General features: G+C 49.1%; 1 protein-coding gene across 2 annotated transcripts in view; it reads right to left on the bottom strand.

Moving 5' to 3' along the window:
* The window catches only part of LOC144733855 (glutamate--cysteine ligase catalytic subunit-like), a 53472-nt gene that overhangs the window by 5896 nt on the left and 27140 nt on the right, over nucleotides 1-20436 (bottom strand). For both annotated transcript variants that reach the window (XM_078615861.1, XM_078615862.1), the window contains exons 6-13: nucleotides 16524-16706; nucleotides 16020-16130; nucleotides 15205-15263; nucleotides 14931-15067; nucleotides 9052-9126; nucleotides 8810-8926; nucleotides 1345-1483; nucleotides 187-302 (exon numbers count right to left, since the gene is read on the bottom strand). In XM_078615861.1, coding sequence (XP_078471987.1) covers nucleotides 187-302; nucleotides 1345-1483; nucleotides 8810-8926; nucleotides 9052-9126; nucleotides 14931-15067; nucleotides 15205-15263; nucleotides 16020-16130; nucleotides 16524-16706 — 937 coding nt within the window. The remainder of the gene's footprint in view (nucleotides 1-186; nucleotides 303-1344; nucleotides 1484-8809; nucleotides 8927-9051; nucleotides 9127-14930; nucleotides 15068-15204; nucleotides 15264-16019; nucleotides 16131-16523; nucleotides 16707-20436) is intronic.

Below are 20436 nucleotides of genomic sequence, written 5' to 3'. Positions count from 1 at the left end.
AAATGTACTTACAAATTTCTCAAATAAGCAGCACACAGAAGCAGCTGCAGCAATATCACAACCCCCCCCCCTTCCACAAAAATTGGCGGCACCCTCCTGCAAAATATTTTTGGGACCTGGCGAGGCCGTTATGGGTAAACAAGCGGACGTAATAATATTCATAAAGTGCACTGGCGGATGTCTCACTTCAAAGTGGTAGGCCTCGTTCTCATCGTCGTCGGCGTGGATCTTCTCGCAGAACAGCACGAGGGGGTCGCGGATGAAGAGGTGAGCAAAGTGCTGAGCGAGCAGCGGATCGATGCCTGTTGGCCACAGGCACGGCTCATGCAAAAAGACAAAGATCCCTGCCGTGTGGCCCTGAACAGAGGCTGCTAGGTGCAAGCACTGTTAGAGAGCACCGATGACGGCTAGAATGGTACACAAGGGGAGTGCATGGCCAGCACCACGTCCGACCCTCTTTGTTTCCCCAGGAGCGATGCTTAAACACTGCACCGGGTACTTATTTGAGGCTGAGTAGACCTAGGGGAGGCTCACGACCAGTTCAGATGATCATCACTGGTCGCCAGCTTCGTAGAGCAGCACACTAACTGCTACACTACTGCTTCTCCACATGCACACACAGTTCACGCACACAAACGTTGCATGTCACTCGAATAAGAAGAAAACAACTTTGCAGTGACAAGATGTTGTGGGGTTTACTCTCCAACACACAGCCTGTGTGCTGAACGAGTAACTAATTGGTACGTTTTGTTTAAGTGACAAACCTTACAAATTGGCTGTATTTCCGCGATTTAACCCAGAAAACCCCCCTCTATTATGGCCTGAACCAGTTTAAAAAGCGAAGAGTAGAGAGCTGGAGGGGATGGGTTGTAGGGGTGGGGAAGCGGGGGCCTGCAAGGGACACCAGCCAGTTAGGCGCACTCAGCCCCATCACAATCGACATGACGTATCATGGTTCCCTCGCCGGCATGCCTGTGGTCACGCAGCACCGAGTCACGTGCCCGCGACCAGTGAGGAGCAGCTGATAGTTGAACCGGCACGGCAAGTCAAAAAATCTTCGGTGTTTCACAGCATGCGCGATTAATACATAACCCCAATAAACGGTTCGTGAGAGTGAAGAAGGGGACAGGTGAGCGTGGCGGGGGATGTGAGCGCGGCGTGGGAGGTGAGTGCAGCGTGGGAGGTGAGCGCGACGGGGGAGTTGACCATGGCAGAGGAGGTGAGCGGCGAGTACGGCAGGGGAGGTGCGTAAAGCAGGGGAGGTGAGAATGTTGGGGGAGGTGAGCATGGTGGTGGAGGTGAGCCTGGTAGGGTAGGTGATCGTGGCAGGGAGAAATTCCGTGCCTGCATCCAGGAGCTGCAGGTGGACGTCCTCGTCCTTGGGCAGTTCCAGGTCATTGAACTGCGCTCCGCCGGGCGACAGGAAGCTATCGATGGAGTCAAACCGCGACTTGGGGATTCGCCACTTGGACGTTGTCAGGGGCTGCAAAAGGGAGATGAACGGATTGACATTTTGATTGTAAAGATTATCAGCGGTGCCAGCTCAATGCTGTCGCCTCATGGCCACGACAACCAAAGGCTGTAAAAATAATGGCAATAAACCCGGTGCCGAGGGAACAACGCGTTATTATATTTATTATTATTTCAAATCTTCAGAGCAAAATGTTCTCAAACTGTAGTCACGTATTTTCGCGAGCACGTACACACTCCCCCTGCAGAGTTAATTGTGACGCGGTGTTTAGCAGCGACACCACCGATCGCAGGTCGCCGACTCGAATGACAGACGAGCACCGTTTGTCCGCATAATGTTCGGTCACGACATCTCAAGCGCTGTCCAGTGATCAGTTAACAGGAGCGAAACAGGGAGCACAGCCAAATTAGGGCTTGAATTCAGCTGGGGGCCTCTCTGGGTTGGCAATCCAGAAGATGTTTCTGCTCCCGGAATGCCCTTGCCTCCCGCAGGTTCCCAGAACATTGCTCCCTGGACAGAAGCTCTGCTTCACTCTGCTGTCCGGATATATAATTACCTATCCGAAAACATTAAATCATTGATTCTGGTCTTCTCGGCCTCCATATGCCGAGCACATTTGGTACATCTCCTAACTTAACCACAGCCTTGTAGGACTGAGTGTTTTAGCTGCAGTGAACCAATGATTATGCCGATTATATATAATAATCTTACCTATATAAGTAATTTTGTCTGTCTGTCTGTGGGTCTGTATGTTTGTGTGTGTACACAACTTGTGACGGATTTAACTCACAAACTGTGGGGTATGTTTCATAAAAGTACCCAGATACCACACAATAAGCCCCGTGGTGAGCCAGTGCTCTTCGTATTTCACATATGTCAAGTTTAAAGTAGTGCAATTAACAATGTATTAATTTTATAAGCACAGGGCAACGCCAGAGCATGCATCTGCGCATGAGCGAAACGCTGAGCCGTGGTTCCCATAGCAACTCACACACGCGATCGGTGGGGGGAATTATTACTCCCATAAAAAATGCAAAAAAAATACACACAACGCTGAGTTAAATTATTCAAAGTGTAATGTCGTCTTCTCCCCCCCCCCCCCCCCCCCCAATATGTGCACTTAATACTATAGGGTCGGTAGATGCTACGATTATAGCCCTTAGATACTCTTACTGTAAAGCGGGCGGGGGGGGGGGGTAGCAGACCAGCCCCAGCCTGCAAAAGTGCGACCTCGGCCGGCTGTACAATCTAGGCGAGGCCGGGGGGCTCTGCACGGGACTATGCCTCACCACTACACTCTATGAAATTAGTACTATTGTAGGGGTGTCAGGGGAAGGATTCCCACCAATAGGAGGGTTAGTGGGAGGAGTGATCGAGTAGATATAAGGGGAGAACGGGCGGGAAGAGGGGGCCTTTGGCGGGAACGAGATTGGGACAGCTGGGGACAGGTGTGGATGGGAGAAAAGGATTAAAAGACGAAACCCCTGCAATCTTGTGTCGGCTCTCCTTTACACTATTGTCGTGACATTGCGGATGTCACTGTGTAATGCCTGCCCCACAGAGGCACGGCGTGCGATGTATTAACATCGCTGGCACCACGTGTATGTGGATGCAGTACCGGCCCTAAAGGGGCTCGGTGAGCACAGACTGGGAGTGCTGGATGGCACCACGCTCTGCGTGCAGTGCCGACCCCTATAGGATAGGGTGTGAGAGTGCCGGTCATGGGAATGGGGTTACACAAAGCCATGGCACTCTGGTTGACCCCGAAAGACACGTAACCGGTAAAGTCTACAAAGGGCCCCCAAGTGGAGGCTAGGGGTGGTCACGTCTCAGGGCCGAGATCCTGCTCGAGGGTTTTCTAAGGTGGTTGTGGCTGAGGGCGGAGCCAGCCACACCACAGAGGATACAAGCCGGGTTCCCTAGATGGACCGGCTGCTGTGGTTATCCTAAAGAATCCACGTTCTACATTCTACGCCCAAGAAGAGTCACCAACACGTGGACCTGAACCCAAGCTAGGGTCCTATACATTGGAGCTACTCCCAGTGTAATTAGTGTAGTTTGCCTGGTGGTCCACCACCATAGGTTGTTACCTGGTAAAGGTGCAGTTACCCCTTTGTGTTGGTATAAATAAATGTGTTGCCTCCAAAGAGTATGTCTGTGACTCAGTTTAACTCCCTACAGCTGGTGTCGGAAGTGGCCAAACATTCTGGAGTAAAGCTAGACGTTTTAGGTCATGACTACGCGATGCAAAATGTCAGTACCTAGTCAGGGGCCCTTACCAGGTACTGACAGCTGGGCCAGCTGTGCCTGGGACTCGCGTAAGGCAGGGTCATCACGCCCTGAGGTAGTTTATCACAAACTACCCACTACCTCTGAAGATGGTAGATTTCAAACAACGCTCAGACCTGGTACTAACTATGAAATGAAGGTTGACAACCAGTAAGTCGTTCCCGACTGCCCTCTTCAGTGCAATATATTTGAAGCCCACATTAATGTGGAATTCTGCAATTCTGTGAAAGCTATCAAATATGTTTGCAAATGCATCAACAAAGGGTCTGCTATGGCTGTGATTGCCTTACAAAAAGAGGGGAAAAAGTGTGGATGAAGTTCACCTTTTTGTCAAAGGCAGATACATCAGCAGCAATGAGGCCGTTTGGAGAATTCTTGGCTTCATACTGTTAGGTTTTTTCCGGTAAAGTCACGTAGGTAAAAAATAAAAATAAAAGTTAATAAAAGTAATAATGAAAATAAAATAATAAATCACGACGTTTCGGAGGCAACACAAGTCTCCGTCATCAGGTGGGACCGTCACAGCTAAAATTACTGTATCACTTACCTTTAGTTCCCTCCTACTATATAAGGAAGTGACGTGCTGGTGATGGTTAATCTGATTCCTTAGGAAGAGTCTACACAGTTCATCCCAATAATCAGGAGTGCTAATTTTTGCGAATGCTTCTCCATGTTGTCAAAGGGCCAAAATCTTTCCAAGACCTAAACACAGTGGAAGGAGTTGTCTGTCAAACATACATGGAAGCTTGCAATCTTCGTGGGATTCTCGAGGATGATCAGCATCTTGATAAAGCTATGACAGAAGCTTCTCAACTGAGATTGCTGTTATGCATAATTCTTCAAGTTTGCAGCCTATCTAACCCCATGGGACTCTGTAAAAAATACGAAGAAGGCATGAGTGAGGACATCCTCCACAGAGATCAACGAGAAAATTCCAACCTCGAGATTCCTACTTGAAACCTGCTTCCCACCACCACCCATCTCAAAAGAATTCTCTCATCAAAACGCTATACCACAGAGCTCATGGCATTTCTGACCAACACCACCTGGCCAGTGAATTAAGACATGTACATTGGGCCCTCAGGATGAACGGATACTCTGACTGCACCATCCGCCAAGCTGTTTCTCCCACCATACAGAAACAGCCACATGAAACTATCACTTTGCCATACATAGCAGGCGTGACCAAAAATATCTCCAAAATTCTAAACAAACATAAGATCCAAGTCCGATTCAGTACAGTGCATACAATCCGTGATCTGATTCCATCTGTGAAGGATGTCGTTCCTGACTTACAGTACCCTGGAGTCTAAAAACTGAGTTGCAGTAGTGGTGATTGCTACATTGGAGAAACGAAACGTCATTTCTCTGATCGTGTCCGCGAGCACAAGTCAGATCTGAAACACGGTAGAACTGATTCTTCGACCTTTGCCGATCATTGCTACAACTCTGTGGGCTCTCATGAAATTGTCTTTTTCCGAGACCAAGGTGCTCTGCAAACCTCCTGGCTACCATCAAAGGTTTGTACACGAAGCCATACAAATATACAAACACAGACATAATTTCAACCGTAATGATGGGTACAAACTGAGTAATCATTGGAAAAATGTGATTAACCATGAAAAAAATATTTAACTACACATATTTGGACCATCTTATTTGACAGACAACTATTCTTGAGTTACTGTACAGTTTACTGATAGACAGCCAGTTTTGTTTTATCATGTTTAGCTTCTTATTTCACACGCTGGTTTCCTGCTATAAGTTTTACCCACCAAGCAACATAGCAGGAGGCTGTTTCTTCCTGACCTGCTTTTTTGCTTTTACCATCTACATGGCAGAGGCTCGGCCCCATTATCAGCAGTTGCACTTTAACAACTCTGGCACCCGCCCCCTCTCAGCCAGTCTACATAACAAAGGCTCAGTCCTTTGTTATGTAGACTAGCCGTAGTTTCAAGCCGCACCAACCTTACCATAATAATTAAAAGGGGGCCTGTCCTGGCTCATCCCCCCCTCAACCAGCATATATACGGGTAGTATATCTTGGAATTTCTCATTTACTTGATACAGCAAGCGTGCTGTGACAGTTCCACCTGAAGACGGAAGCTTGTGTTGCCTCTGAAACGTCGTGATTTTTATTTTATTTTTATTTTATTTTACTTTTATTAATTTTTTTTTACCTACGTGACTTTACCCAAAAAACCTAAGAATATGAATCCTTGCAGTCACGAAAGCTTCAAATCTAGAATCGAATTTAACTTTTCTGATGTTATTTTTAACCAGGCCCTCATCCTCCTTGAAGACAAACTTCACTCCATTAGTGGAAAAGACCTCAAGTCTATCGGACTACCAACATCCTCCAGGGACAACCTGCTTGTCCTTGCCCAAGAGATTCTACGTGAACTATCCTATGATGTTAATAGGGTTTTTCCCCTTTTTTTTCTGGCAACAAAACTGACACCTTTTGCAAGGAATCATGCTTACATTAACCACAATACTTGCAGTCAAATGCAAACAAAAAACAATACTCTGCTAATTTATGCATTGTCTTTGAAACTGATTGGTCCACACCAGAGACATTGTTTACAAAAAAGCTCTTTGATAGGGGTGTGGGGGTCAGCAAAATGTGTCAGTTTGATTATTTTTGAGAGGCCCTATTTTTAGGTTTTTTCGGTAAAGTCACGTAGGTAAAAAAAATTCAAATTAATAAAAGTAAAATAAAAATAAAATAAAAATCACGTGTGCTTCTTTACCTCACGCCTGCTGTTGGGCAGTTCGGATATTGGCGAGTGCTCGCTGAGCCGCGCCCACTTCTCGCCGCCCTGTGCTGCATGCACATCGCTTCCTTTCCGGGTCTCCCGCCTGCACCCGCGCCTGCCGGGCACCATTTCGGCGGCCTGGCTGCCGGCGGCTGTTCATGATGGCGCTCATGCAGCGCAGCTTCTTCGCCATCCCACATCTCATCGCCCCATCCCCAAGTCTCCTGTCTGCCTCCTTGCCTGCCAAGTGTCCTGTTGGCGATCTGGCTGCCAGCGATTGTTTGCGGCACCGCTTGGTCATTACTTGCCCTACCTCCCGTCTCCCCAATTTCCCTCATTTACCTATTCCCAATTATATACCGTCTTTGTTTTGTGAAGTGCATACTTGCGTATGCCACTTTTGCGGAGCTAAATGTCAATGTTGAGGTCTGCTTACAACAAAAAGGCTTCAAGAGAGAGCTCATGCTATCCTGTTATTCCTTCATTGAAGAGACGGAGACCACACTGGTTTATTATGTGGTCCATCATTTGCGTTCACAGTTGCATTGCTTGCTTATTTAGTATGAGTTTATTTTGCATTCCCCTAATCACGTAAAATTTATACGCAAATACTTTTTACATACATAAAACTTTTTAGTATTTGTGTATGTATATGTTATGTTTGTAAGAGAAGTTTATAAATATATACTAGCAGAAGTACCCGGCATTGCCCGGGTGAAAAATATATATTTCTTAATAACCTTACATATATACACAGATGGGCTGCTACCCCTGCCCCCCCCAGCCACGATCTCCTCGGCCGCTGTGCAGTAATATGTACGGCCTATAGTATGGTGGGGTGTCGAGGCCTAGTACCGTGCAGAGCCTCCGCCTCGCCTAAATTGCCCACCCGTCTGAGGTTGGGTACTGGGGCCATTACCCCCCCCCCCCCCCCGCGCTACAATAATACTGTCTAATCGCTATAATTGTATTATCTACCGACCCTATAATAGTAATTGCACACATTGGGGTGGGGGGGGAGTGAAGAGGACGTGAAACTTTGATGAATTTACCTCAGAGTCGCGTGTTAATGCGTGCGCATATTTTTAACGGGAATTAAAAATGGCGTCCACCCCGCAGCGAATGCGTCGCTACCCGTTGCCAGGGGCAACCGCCGTGGAAAACCAAACGGACCAATCGTGTCTCACAAATCCCTCACATTTCGTCCAATGAAACTGTGTATGGTCCGGCGACACACAGACAGACAGACACACACACAGACAGACAAACAGACAGACAGATTTGAGATTTTATATATATAGATATATTTTCCCCTGGGCAACGCCGGGTTCTTACCACTAGTGTCTTATATTGCTATTGTTCACAATTGCACCCAGAAATAAAATAAATATCCTGTATATCTCTCACCACTACGGCTTGGCTCCTACTTCTACTCATTACGAGCCACCTACTCCAGTCACCTGTCAACAACCGGAAGATATTCAGTGACAGAACTTAAATCCTGATTGCAATACACGGCTTCATAGATGTCGTGCAGCCTGAAAAATCATTGCAACGGTCAAGAGGTTACCACGACCAAACACCGTTGGTGCGACCGCACCTCGCCATCGCTGCCTAAAATATTTATAGTCGACTGCCAATCCCCAAGGTTTGCTCAGTCAATGAGCGATTATGAAAATAAATAAAACATTCTTGGAAGTGAGCCAGCACCACTGAGGTTCTGGGTTTGAAGCCAGGTCTCAGCTGCCTGTGACTAAATCTGTGCTTTCTAGTGCAGTGAGGTAATGGTTTTAGCCAGGTCACCAATGACTTGCACAAAAAACCCCCACAACATTACATTTGGTTCTGCAGGAATTTGAAGCCAGATGGTCCCCCCTCATACAACACCTGTAATACGTTCACAGGATGTATCCCTCTCTCCCCTCGTCATCCCTTCCCCCTTAATTCAACCCTTGGCTTATGCTGACGGTGTGTGTACACGTGCGTCACAAGGTGATGTGTCGGGTCTGCACATTGCCTGAATGAAAAGTACTATAAAGAAAATGTTAAACTGGTTCTGCACTTAATTTGGCTATGAAATAAAATGAAAATATCGGTGTGACTGCCGTGCGACGCACAAGTGAAAGAGCGCTGGATCAGATGGCACTTTGAACGAGGGATCTCAGCGGTAGTTCTGTGATATCCGCTTTCATGGGGGGTGTCGGAATCTCCATCGTGAACACAGACAGAGCGATCAGAATGGGGGGGGAATCGCATTTGGCGGGGTAAAAAAAAGATGATTAAACGTCACCTCGAGCCCTCTTTCCTGTCGCGTGCGGTCGTCGTTTGCCGCGGAGGCGATGCTCCAACGGCAGTCAACGTCCGACACGAGCCCCCGGTAGAAGGGGGCGGCGGCGCCAAGGGCCATCTGCAGGAGGGGCGAGTGCACACAGTCAGATGGTACTCGCCAATGATGGAGGGAGCCAGCTGTAGTCACTGGCACTCACAATGATGGGACAGAGCAGCCAGCTGTACTCACTGAAACTCACTCACCATGATGGGACACAGAGGAGCCAGCTGGTCGTAGATATGTCGTGCTTCTTCTATGTTTCTGGCCTGCAGTGTAACCTGTGACGCAAAAGAGAAAGCTTCCAAAGCCGTATTGATCATTTTCTCTCTCGCCTGTCTCTCTGTGTGCGCGAGAGTAAACGAAATCTGTGCATGTGTAATAAAAGACTTGACCACGATCTCTGGCTCAGTGTCCTTTATTTGGTCCGTACTGCGTTCCCACACGGCTGTCTCTCTTATTCTCTCAGTGCTGGTTCCGATGTCACTCCAGTCACCGTCAGCAGCTCCGCTGCTGTTCTTTGTCGCTCTTGCAGCCCCCACAGCAGCTCCGCTGCTGTTACTCAGTCTCAGCCCCCTTGGCTGTAATCGCTGCTGCTCACTCCGCAGCGCTGACAGCCTCGTGCTGTCTCTCTCTCTCTTCGTCGCTCCTGCGACTCTCTGCAGCCACACCGCTGCCACTAACACACAGCCTTCCTGGCTGTACTCTCCTCTCTCTTCGTCGCTCCTGCGACTCTCTGCAGCCACACCGCTGCCTCTAACACACAGCCTTCCTGGCTGTACTCTGGGGTCGGCTCCCGCTCGCCGGCGGTGCCCCCCTCCTCTCGTTCGCCCTCGTGGCCTCACCCTTTTCCATTCACAACCCGACTGACTTCTCTTTCCGGTTTACCCACTTAAGGACCCCAACCTTTCACCCACGTCACCTGGCTCCGCCTCCTTGTGACGTCACATCCGGAAGGTCGCTTTCGCCCGCATTACACCACCCTCCCCCATAGAAAAAACCCAGCCGACCTCGGCTGAACAATACCAAAGCGTAATGCGGTGAACCGACCTTCCCCCTTAAAGGACACTAAGCATGTAATATAACAACAAGAACAACAACAGCACAAAGCACAACAACGCACATCCGCATGTCGTACACGACAGCCACCCGGCCCCAGGGTAGTGGAGATGATGTAATTCCGGGCCGCTTAAGAAAACCCCAATAATTACCCAAATAACCGCGATGGACGCCCGAGTATTTACATTTTAACAACAATATTATTTACACGTGAAAACAACAACAACAAAAACATTTCTGCTCTTACCCACCAGCAGTCCTCCCTTGAGGACCAGCACAGACCTCAGACGTACACAGCATGTACCCACAGTCACTCTCAACAAACCAACAAAACCCCTAATCGCACACCCTCGCGTGGAGAGAGCCACGCTCCCCAGCGGTAACGTTTAATTCGCCGTAACCCTCACCGTGGTCGTCAACCCACGGCAACATCCATTTACCATACTCTCAGCTAGTGCCATTTCGGGGATGAGCAGCACTCGGCCATGCTCCTCCCTTACTATCCCATCAGCGATGGACACACACCAGCCTTGCCAAAAATAATGACGTTGCAACGTCAACAAAGTCTTCTGCACCCCTAAATGCAATAGTGTGTCACAATGGAGAGTTCTAATCAACTCGAATCGCAAGGACGTTGGTAGCACCACACGCCAGCTTCCCTGGAACCCTTCTCGCCACATAAGCAGACCATCTCGGAGAGCGGTTCGCGGCCCCACAGCCGTACTCGGACTCCCATTGTCCCTCATAGACCGCTTCCGCATGGACAACAACAACTCATCCATCATTTGTTCCCGAATCCAGACAGACCGCGGCAGATTCAAAACCCCGTCAGTCGGTCCCGGTTCCATCGGAGTATCCGACTTCTCGACGGCCAACGTAAGCGGCTGAGGGGGGTTTAGAATCGGCGAACACCTATGCGTCCCCGACGCACATTTACAAGGGGCGCGCCCTGGTAATCTGGAAAGTGCGTCAGCGTTCGCATGGCGCACTCCCTTCCGATGTTGAATTTGGAAGGAAAATGCCTGTAGCGTGTCCAACCAACGTGCCCACTGTCCCGATGGCTGGTCCATTTTAAGTGCATATTGCAAGGCCGCATGATCCGTACGCACAATAAAAGAACGACCGTAAAGGTACGGTCGAAATTGCCGTAGGAAAAACCAACCGCCAAAAGTTCTCTACGAGTGACACAGTAGCGTGTTTCCGCAGGCGACAAGACTCGGCTACCATACGCCACGACGCGCTCTACGCCCCCTTTAGACTGTGATAATACCGCCCCATTACCTGTGTCACTCGCGTCCGTATCAAGAATGAAAGGGCGATCAAAATCGGGATAATCCAATGTCGGAGCCGTAGCCAATAGATCACGCAGACTCCAAAAGGCCGCCTCTTCCGGCTGTCCCCAAACAAATTTCCGTCCTTTACCCGTAAGGAGATGCAAGGGCCTCGCAATCGTCGCAAAACCCGGCACAAATCTTCGGTAATACGAGGCAAATCCCAAAAATCGCCGAACATCCCCCCACGGTGGCCGGAGTCGGCCAATCCCGGACGCACGCCGTCTTTTCCGGATCCGTGGACACCCCCTCAGCACTCACAATGTGCCCCAGATAACGGACGGACCGTTGCAGTAGGTGGCATTTCTTTGGTTTAAATTTTAAATTCGCAGAGCGCATCCTCGTGAACACTGTCTCCAGCCGTGTTAAATGTTCCTCAATGTGCGGCTGAAGACAATGATATCGTCCAAATATATAAGACACGTCTGCCACTGCAACCCCGTCAAACGAGCTCCATCAATCTTTGAAATGCGCTTCATAGCCAAGGGAAGATCAATCCCTCGGCAAGGCCAGATATCAACGACCCCCCCCACGGGGTAATGTTCTCTTATAGAGACAATAACGCCCTAACCCAAAACCCGTGAGCCCCCGGCACACCAGGTTCAGTCTGCCACCGCACAACTGAACCATGACTCCCCGAGCCATATGAGCACACGGCCCATTAGTTTAAGACATACCACGGAGGTTTCGCCTCCGGGCTGTCAGGTCAGCCATCAGCCATAGGCCGACGTGACCACCACTCGTGCATCACCCAATCAACAATGGCAGGCATAACAGATGGAATATTTGCCCCACCGAGGTTTTTCCCGCGCGCTCAAAATGGCGGCCCCCTTCGCCCAGCGCGTTCGCGCAATATCTCGCGTGCACTCAAAATGGCGGCCCTTTCCGCAAAGCGCATCGACGCCATACCCCGCGTGTGCGCAAAATGGCGGCCCAACGTGCGAACACGTGGCCAGTTTTCTCCATTCGTGCACCCCAGCTTCCCTTTGCTGGGGGTCACAAATTGCTTCCCCCGTCTTATTGTAACAATCCCAACAACGATAGACGCACAGCCCCAGCTTGCTGCGCGCAGCAGTCATATCGGGGAATTTTTAACCAATATTTTACCAACCACATTGGTTACACAACCCAACTCGCAAAGCAACTCGTGGCTGCATGCGACCAACCGAATACGCGACGCAACTTGGCGCCAATTTATGGTCCCATTAGCATTAACCTTTGAGACACCCACAACGGCGTCATCACGCACCCTCAAAGCGCGCTCTCTCTCTCACAAAGCGCCGTTACCCATAATATACACAAAATCGCGTGTACATAACATCCATACGACCAAATAATAGGGTCCCCCTCGAATTTGTTACCAATTTCCAAACAGGTACGCACAATTAATAACATCCCAACAACAATAGTCAATCAATGCATCGCACCCCATAACCGTACAGAACGGTGTAACAGCACATACAGTCAGCATATCGCGATCACACACGCACATTTAAGCACAATAGCAAGCCGATCTGCAGGTAACCAACACACCATTAATCCAGTCGTAACATTGCAGCAACAACACAAATATTCTCTCTCTTGCAACAACCACATCGCACATAGCACCTCGCAGCACAATAGACCAAAAAAAAATATATATTTTCCAATTAAGCCCATCGCACAAGGTAACCCACGAGATGATACAGCGCAAGATACCCGACGCTCCCGAGTTAATAATTAACTTCGCCATCAATATAACAACTCCACACCGCAGCGCACACACACAATTTAACACTCAGCAAGCACAGCATACTCTCCGTCCATTCTCAACACACGTACACACTTTAATTGACACCGAGCAACAAGCAGATAGCGCGTTCATCGTTATTACACACACATACCCACAGTCCGAACCGCGCTCCGCACAATCGAGTCATGAGAGAAAACAAAATCGCCCCCACCCGGCCCTCGAAAGATGGGTGAGGTGTGTGTAAAGGCCGGGTGCGTATTGTTACGACCCGCCCGGGGCTGCAGCAAGAAGAGGACGGCAGGGCGGCAACTTGAGTCGTCTCGCAGAACTCGTTCGGCGACTTGACTGCTCCGTTGTCACGCACCCGAGCCAGGACGGGAGAGCTCCCGCCCCAGCAGCTGTAGCGTCGTCGTCCTCTCCTCGCAGCTCCCCCTCGCAAAACAGCAGCTCACAGCAGGCTGCTCTCCCCGCGGCACCTCCAGATGGCAGCGCAAGGCTGCCTCTCCGCCGCGATGTTGAAGATGGCGGCGTCTCCCCGCCGCGGTGAAGACAAGATGGCGGCTTCCCGCCGTTTCTCCCCTGCCACGCCCAAGATGGCGTCTTCGTGCCGCGTGGCAGATGGCGCTGGCAGCGCAGGCAAGGCGTCGGCCTGCAGACCACCATCGGCTCTCCCCACTGCCGTCGTCGGCGTGGTGAGCTCACACGGTTTCGCCAGCACGATTTTCCAGGTCTCCAGCTGCGCCATCTGTCTCAATCGTAAGTCGGATGATGTAGCAGATGATGGCACAGGAATATTCTTTCTTCCGAGCCGTCTTGACAAGCCGTTTCACTTCTGACACCAGTGTAATAAAAGACTTGACCACGATCTCTGGCTCAGTGTCCTTTATTTGGTCCGTACTGCGTTCCCACACGGCTGTCTCTCTTATTCTCTCAGTGCTGGTTCCGATGTCACTCCAGTCACCGTCAGCAGCTCCGCTGCTGTTCTTTGTCGCTCTTGCAGCCCCCACAGCAGCTCCGCTGCTGTTACTCACTCTCAGCCCCCTTGGCTGTAATCGCTGCTGCTCACTCCGCAGCGCTGACAGCCTCGTGCTGTCTCTCTCTCTCTTCGTCGCTCCTGCGACTCTCTGCAGCCACACCGCTGCCTCTAACACACAGCCTTCCTGGCTGTACTCTCCTCTCTCTTCGTCGCTCCTGCGACTCTCTGCAGCCACACCGCTGCCTCTAACACACAGCCTTCCTGGCTGTACTCTGGGGTCGGCTCCCGCTCGCCGGCGGTGCCCCCCTCCTCTCGTTCGCCCTCGTGGCCTCACCCTTTTCCATTCACAACCCGACTGACTTCTCTTTCCGGTTTACCCACTTAAGGACCCCAACCTTTCACCCACGTCACCTGGCTCCGCCTCCTTGTGACGTCACATCCGGAAGGTCGCTTTCGCCCGCATTACACATGCAACAAATGTTTCTCAATCGTTTTCGTGTCGTAAGCCAGTTTGTGGGATTTCACAAAACCCGCGGTGGACATGAGTGGGCCCCGTGGGGGTAGGCTTGTCTAACTGGGGCGCCACAGTGGCTAGGAGATGTTAACTACTTTTCCTGGTGTACAGGAAATCGTGGGTCCGATCCTGACCTTGATGCCTGTATATTTGGAGTTTGCATGTTCTCCCTGTGGATGCGTGGATTTTTTCTCTGGGTCCTCCGGTTTTTCCCCTCCACATTTAGAATCATCATCGCACATTCAGAGTATTTGGCTGCTGCTGTAAATTTCCACACGACAATGATAATAAGCCCACTTCGTCGAGCTATCATTTGTGATAGCCTGATCGCTTCTGAAAAAAAGCTACGTAGCTTAGTGGGCCTTCTTATCATGATTTTTTTCTCATACTAAGAAAACAATTGTTTAGTTTCAACTTTGTACACCGATGTGAAATTCCTGACAATAGTTGAATCGTTTTTTTCTTAACTCTACCTGCAGGCAGCAGTTTCCCAAGCCGAATCCCGTCGCGTCCATGTAAATGTGGTCAGCCTTAACCGCGATGGCCGCCTCCTCGTCACCGTGCGGGATTTGGTCGATGAATGGGGACGGAGTGTTTCTGTCCCTGAAGACTAGGGGGGGGGGGGGGTAGGTAGATAAGGGGGGGGGGAAGCGAGGTTTGAAGCGCAGCACATACTCCTGTTGTTGTACGTTGCAGGTGAAAGGGAAAAGAAGGGGGAGGGGGGCAGCTGGTTTGAATGATACCCACTCGGTACGTTCACCACGACCTTCTCTCCTCGCCTCTCACGGATGTTCCTCGTAAGCGCGCTGTGGGCAAAAGACGACAAATCAAAATCCGACAAAGTCCCTGTTAATTTCAAATGAATGCAACGGCCCTCCGTAATGGTTCCCCGCAGCATCAGCATTCCCTGCCCCCTGACGTTAATCCCAGGGAACCACGGTGGCGAGATGTTAACTACCTTGCCTGGTATACAAGAAGTCGTGAGTTCGATCCCGACGCTGCCGCCGGTATATCTGGAATTGCATGTTGTCCCCGTGATTGCGTGGATTTTTCTCCGGGTCCTCCGGTTTTTCCCTCCACATTTAGAAACATGTGTTTAGAGTATTTGACTGCTATACATTTCCACACAATGAGCCACTTTGTCGCTTCTGGAAAAGAGCTACATAGCTCTGTGAGCCTTACCTGGTAAAATAAAATAAATATCCTAATTTGAAGCTTTCGTGACCGCAGTAATTCATACTCTTTAGTTTATTCGGTAAAATAGATCACGATGTTTCGATCGCCAAACAAGCAACCGTCTTCAGTTGTGTGGCGATCGAAACGTCGTGATCTATTATTTTTTCTAAGTACGAGACTTCACCGAAATAACTAAAGAGTAAACAATAAAAATGTATTTAGTTTACTCCCAAGTACTCGTTTGAGGCTGAGTCGACCTAGGGGAGGCCCAGGACCGGTTCAGATAATCTTCACTCTTGTTGACCATGAGTGTGATTCTGTCCAGATCTCACGCACTCACTCATGTCCTCACTCCACACACTCAATCACTCGCCACACACTCTCACCTGAAGCGCGGGTGGCAGGTGATAGCCTCGTCCGGCAAGAACAGGGACGCGGATTGTCCGTCTCGGTGCTGGGGCACACACTCGGGCTCAGAGAAACCTGGGCAGCCGAGTCTGCATCAACAGGAGCCATGCACAGGCAAGCCAGCGGGTGAGCGAGGTCGCCCGCGCGTGAATGCGAGCGAACCAGCTATACACGCATGCAGGCTGCCTCTCCCTGTTTGAACCGACATCTTCACAGCGACCGGGTCGTACAGCAGCGTGGTCGTGAGAAAGAAAGAGGGCCGGAGTTGATGGCGTGAACGTATTAAAGGAAGGACAGTGCCTCCTGCGACTACCTCGTCTCCGGCTGAGTGTGTGCGCCGCACGCCACCCGCACACACACAAGCCTCAACAAGGGAGAAGAGACCTACGACACTACACATACATACAAAGGGGCTCAGCTTGCACGCAGGTGCCTACTTCTTCCACTAAGAGGATAGCGACGCCGACGACGCTCCCACTCACCTGGGGAAGGTGGTGAGAGAGCATATCGTCTCGTTCGAGCGCAGCCGAGCCAGCATGTCCCTCCGCCGCAGCCTCATGCTCGGCTCCACGCTGGCCAGCTCGGCCATGGAGCTTCCGTACGGCTGCGCTGGGATCCCCTCCAGCATGTAGCTGCCATACTCCAGGTGCCACCGCGATGGGTACCTGCCGCATGGGAGAGATATTACCATTATTATTATTGCGTTGCTTCATCCTGCTTGTTTGTACACGCAAGGGAGTCTCACCGAGCCAAAATGACTCTTTTTAAGTGGAGTCCTGCCTTATTGTCATAGTAGGGTGGAGATGATTGATATGTATATTCCAATGCATGTAATTTTGCGGGTATTTTTTTCTTCAAAATAGGCAAAATTCTAACTGTTAAACTATTTTTGTTTTATTTTACCTAACCACAAATGATAGTTCAACGAAGTGGCTTATCACGTGGACATATAGAGCAGCCAAATACACTATAACCATGTTAGTAAATGTGGAGGGAAAAACAGGAGCAGCTGGAGAAAAACCCACGCCACCACGGGGATAACATGCTAACTCCAAATATACAACAGGAGTCAAGGTAGGGATCTAACCCACGACCTCCTGCATACCAAGCGAGGTAGTTAACATCTCGCCACCGTAGCGCCCCCTTGGATGCTGGTGCACAACGGGCCTACACCTGCAAATGACGTCACGAGACCTTTAGCGTCCACTTTGAAGGAGACGGCAGGCGAGAACCACATAACCCACTCATTAACCTTGCGTTCCCGTGATGGTTGCATTCGCTCGACCGCATTCGCTTACAACTTAGCGCGCATCTCCTCTCGTCCTTGTCTTTGGTGCACTGTGCCTATTGGTTTGGTTAATATTGTCACGTTTTAGTGTTGTGACGTCGCCCGTTCCTCCATACCGCGGATCACTTGTGCTCGCTCCATGGTGATGCACAACGGAACTTCGTTGAAAAACTAGCTGGGTAACTGGCTAAACAGGATACTCCGTGTAGGAAATAACCGTTGAACAGAGTTTTTTGGGTTAGATCGCGTAAATATAAATGCGTCGTAAAACCTGCCACCACCCAACAAACCCAACTATTAAGGGTTGTCACGTAAACAAAACTTGCCAATTACTCAGTAGTTCAGCACAATTGTGTGTTGGAGAGTAAACCCACAACATTTACAATTCGAGTACGACGTTTTGCAGGTAACTACACCCAGCATCATCAGGCGAGAGCCATAATTGTCTTAGAGGTGGGGGTAATTGTATTTGAATCTATAGTTTGAAAAAAATATATAGCAGTGTAATTTCGATTCCATTTTATGGAACTCAATTGTTAGCCCGTCATAGGATGGAAGCTGTCATATAAAAAATGTAAATTAATGTGTCATTGTAAATTTTATTAGGAAATGTAGCACATAAAGAAAAAATTCTTAACTTATTAAATTAAATTAAGGACTTTGAAAGATTTCTCGGTATACAATATTTTGTGTGAATCTCTTATCACTGTTCAAAAGGTTTCCTTGCAGTTGGCTCAGTTGGCTATCCTTGATGAACACTTTGATCCGCTGAGGATATGTAGATCTAGACAGAGCCACGTACAGCTGGCCATGGAAAATACGGGTTAATTGAGATAAATACCCACATTTTCAAAAGTCTGATCCTGCAACTTGATGATCGTCATTGCATATGCAGGAATTATTGGAATTTGTCGTCGTTTCAGTACGAAAGGAAAAGTGACATCACTTTGAGTTAGGTCGATTCTCGGGATGAAGACGATTTCGCCTCGGTTGCATTCCAATACAATATTTGCGGTGATTAAGTTATTTTGTAATGATTTGACCATCAAACGCGTTCCATTGCAAAGGCCATTCTTCGGGTTAAGATTTCGCAGCAGCATGATGATAACGCCTGTCTTCAGTGCAAATGTGTGTGAAGACATTCCTGAAGGTGTTTAAGCGTGAAGAAATTCTGGAAGGTAAATAAATGCGTCCACAGAATCTTCCGACACGATCAAGTCAGAGCTGTAATGATTTTGGATATCTCCGGACAGCTGTGTGATGATGTTTCTGTTCATATCGAGAGTATCCTTGTTGGTAGGTGCCATAATCGCTTTTTTCACAAGTTCTTCGGCAGGCATGTGTTGCAAGCTTTGACCGTACATTGCGGTGACCAGATCATCAACCGTGATCATTTGAGGTGGAATTTCAATGGAACCTAACCGCAATCGAGATAACTCCGTCAAACTTCCCTATCTAACTTTCAGCAGCCAATTGTTATGCTCATTTTGACCATCACTCCGAAGGTTTGCCGTGAAAGTCAACTTGCAAAAATGCTGCCATAATACGCTGGATTTGATACAGCACTCGACGACATCAACATGTGTGCCTTTTGGTACAACCGGCAAAGTCTGTCTGAAGTCGCCACCGATAACGATGACTTTTGCACCACATGGGCATTGAATCTGCGCGATGTCACGCAGCAGCTGATCGATGCATCGAATGCCATGCTTTGTCAGCATCGTAATTTCCATCAATTATTATGAATGAAGCTCATCGTTTCGCCTTGTGGCAAATTAAGTCTCATCGACAAAGAAGAGGTGTCAATGAGGGGAACTGGAAGCTTGAATCCGCTGTGCACAGTTCGTCTGCCTTGCAGTAAAGTAGCTGCGATTCCAGTGGTGGTAAAAGGAAGAGCGATGTGACCTTTTTCGCAAACAAATGAGAGCAGCGTGGAGTACAGGAAAGTCTTACCAGATCCGGCAGGATAATCTAAGTAGGAAAGTCTGTTCTGAGCATGCTCATCATCGACAGCTCTCATTATTGCTGTTAAAGCTTCAAACTGTTGGCCATTAAGGGAGGAAATTCCCGTTTCCACTTCTCGTTCTTCATGCACTGCATCGTATAGCTGAGCTTCGATTGGATGGCTTATCGGTTCGGGAATAGCAATTGATGCACAAGACAATCTATGTTGCTTGAGAATAGCGTTGATGTCGTGCAGAGGCATGTTGCAACATTCTCATCATGACACCGTAGATAATCCAGCAAGATGTCAAGTTAATGGTTGTTCCACAACTCGTGAGCAAACGTCTGTCGCATATGATTGGTCATTTCGTGGACTCCTGCATGCATCGAGCCCATTCTTCGTCTGAATCCAGCAAATGCCGATGAAAGGCAGCTTCCTTGAATGCGTTGTAAACGACACCATCGACGGTTCTGAGCAATTCAAAACTGGTAGCGCCTTTGACGTGATGCAACAGCATCCTCAGATAGAAGCGCTCCTCATCTATTATTCGAACACTGTATAATCTCGCAACGATCTTAGTGCCTCCTCTTTGTCGCTGCTTCCAGTTGTTGTTGACATACACAATTGTAGGGAATGTCGTTGTAGATAAATTATTGTGCGTGTGGATCTTTGAAGCATAGCTGAAACCTAGCGTCGATCTTCCTGCGACCTGTTCGTGCGGCTTCCAACGCCTCATCTTCTCAACCCTCTTGGAACATAAGTCATTGCTGAGGTGGCAATGCATGGGCAATCTCATCACGGCATGCGAGCTATCATGCATTGGCGACTCGAGCAAACGCCACATAGCTCTGGTGCACTGACGTATCTTGCGTTGATGAAATTTCACAGCTCGTCGTGTGTAAGTAGAGAAATCTCGCTGGTAGTGATCGTCATATTGGCGCAATAGAATCCTTTGTAAATATATTTATAAATATATTTAATAGCTCGTAGTGACGTGCAGACCTCAACATTGATGTGAGCATTGTACATCAGCAACAGATATGGATTGTACGGCACCACATATCTGTTATCCATTGACGATCCACGAACTTCAGCTGAAATTCCTTGTCGCCGATGATACAAAGGATATCCGTTAACATTGTGCACTGTCATGGTAGCAAAT

Source organism: Lampetra planeri, chromosome 48, assembly GCF_965212315.1.
Source record: "Lampetra planeri chromosome 48, kcLamPlan1.2.h2, whole genome shotgun sequence".
Taxonomy (NCBI): Eukaryota; Metazoa; Chordata; class Hyperoartia; order Petromyzontiformes; family Petromyzontidae; genus Lampetra; species Lampetra planeri.
This window is presented reverse-complemented; position numbering and strand designations above follow the sequence as displayed.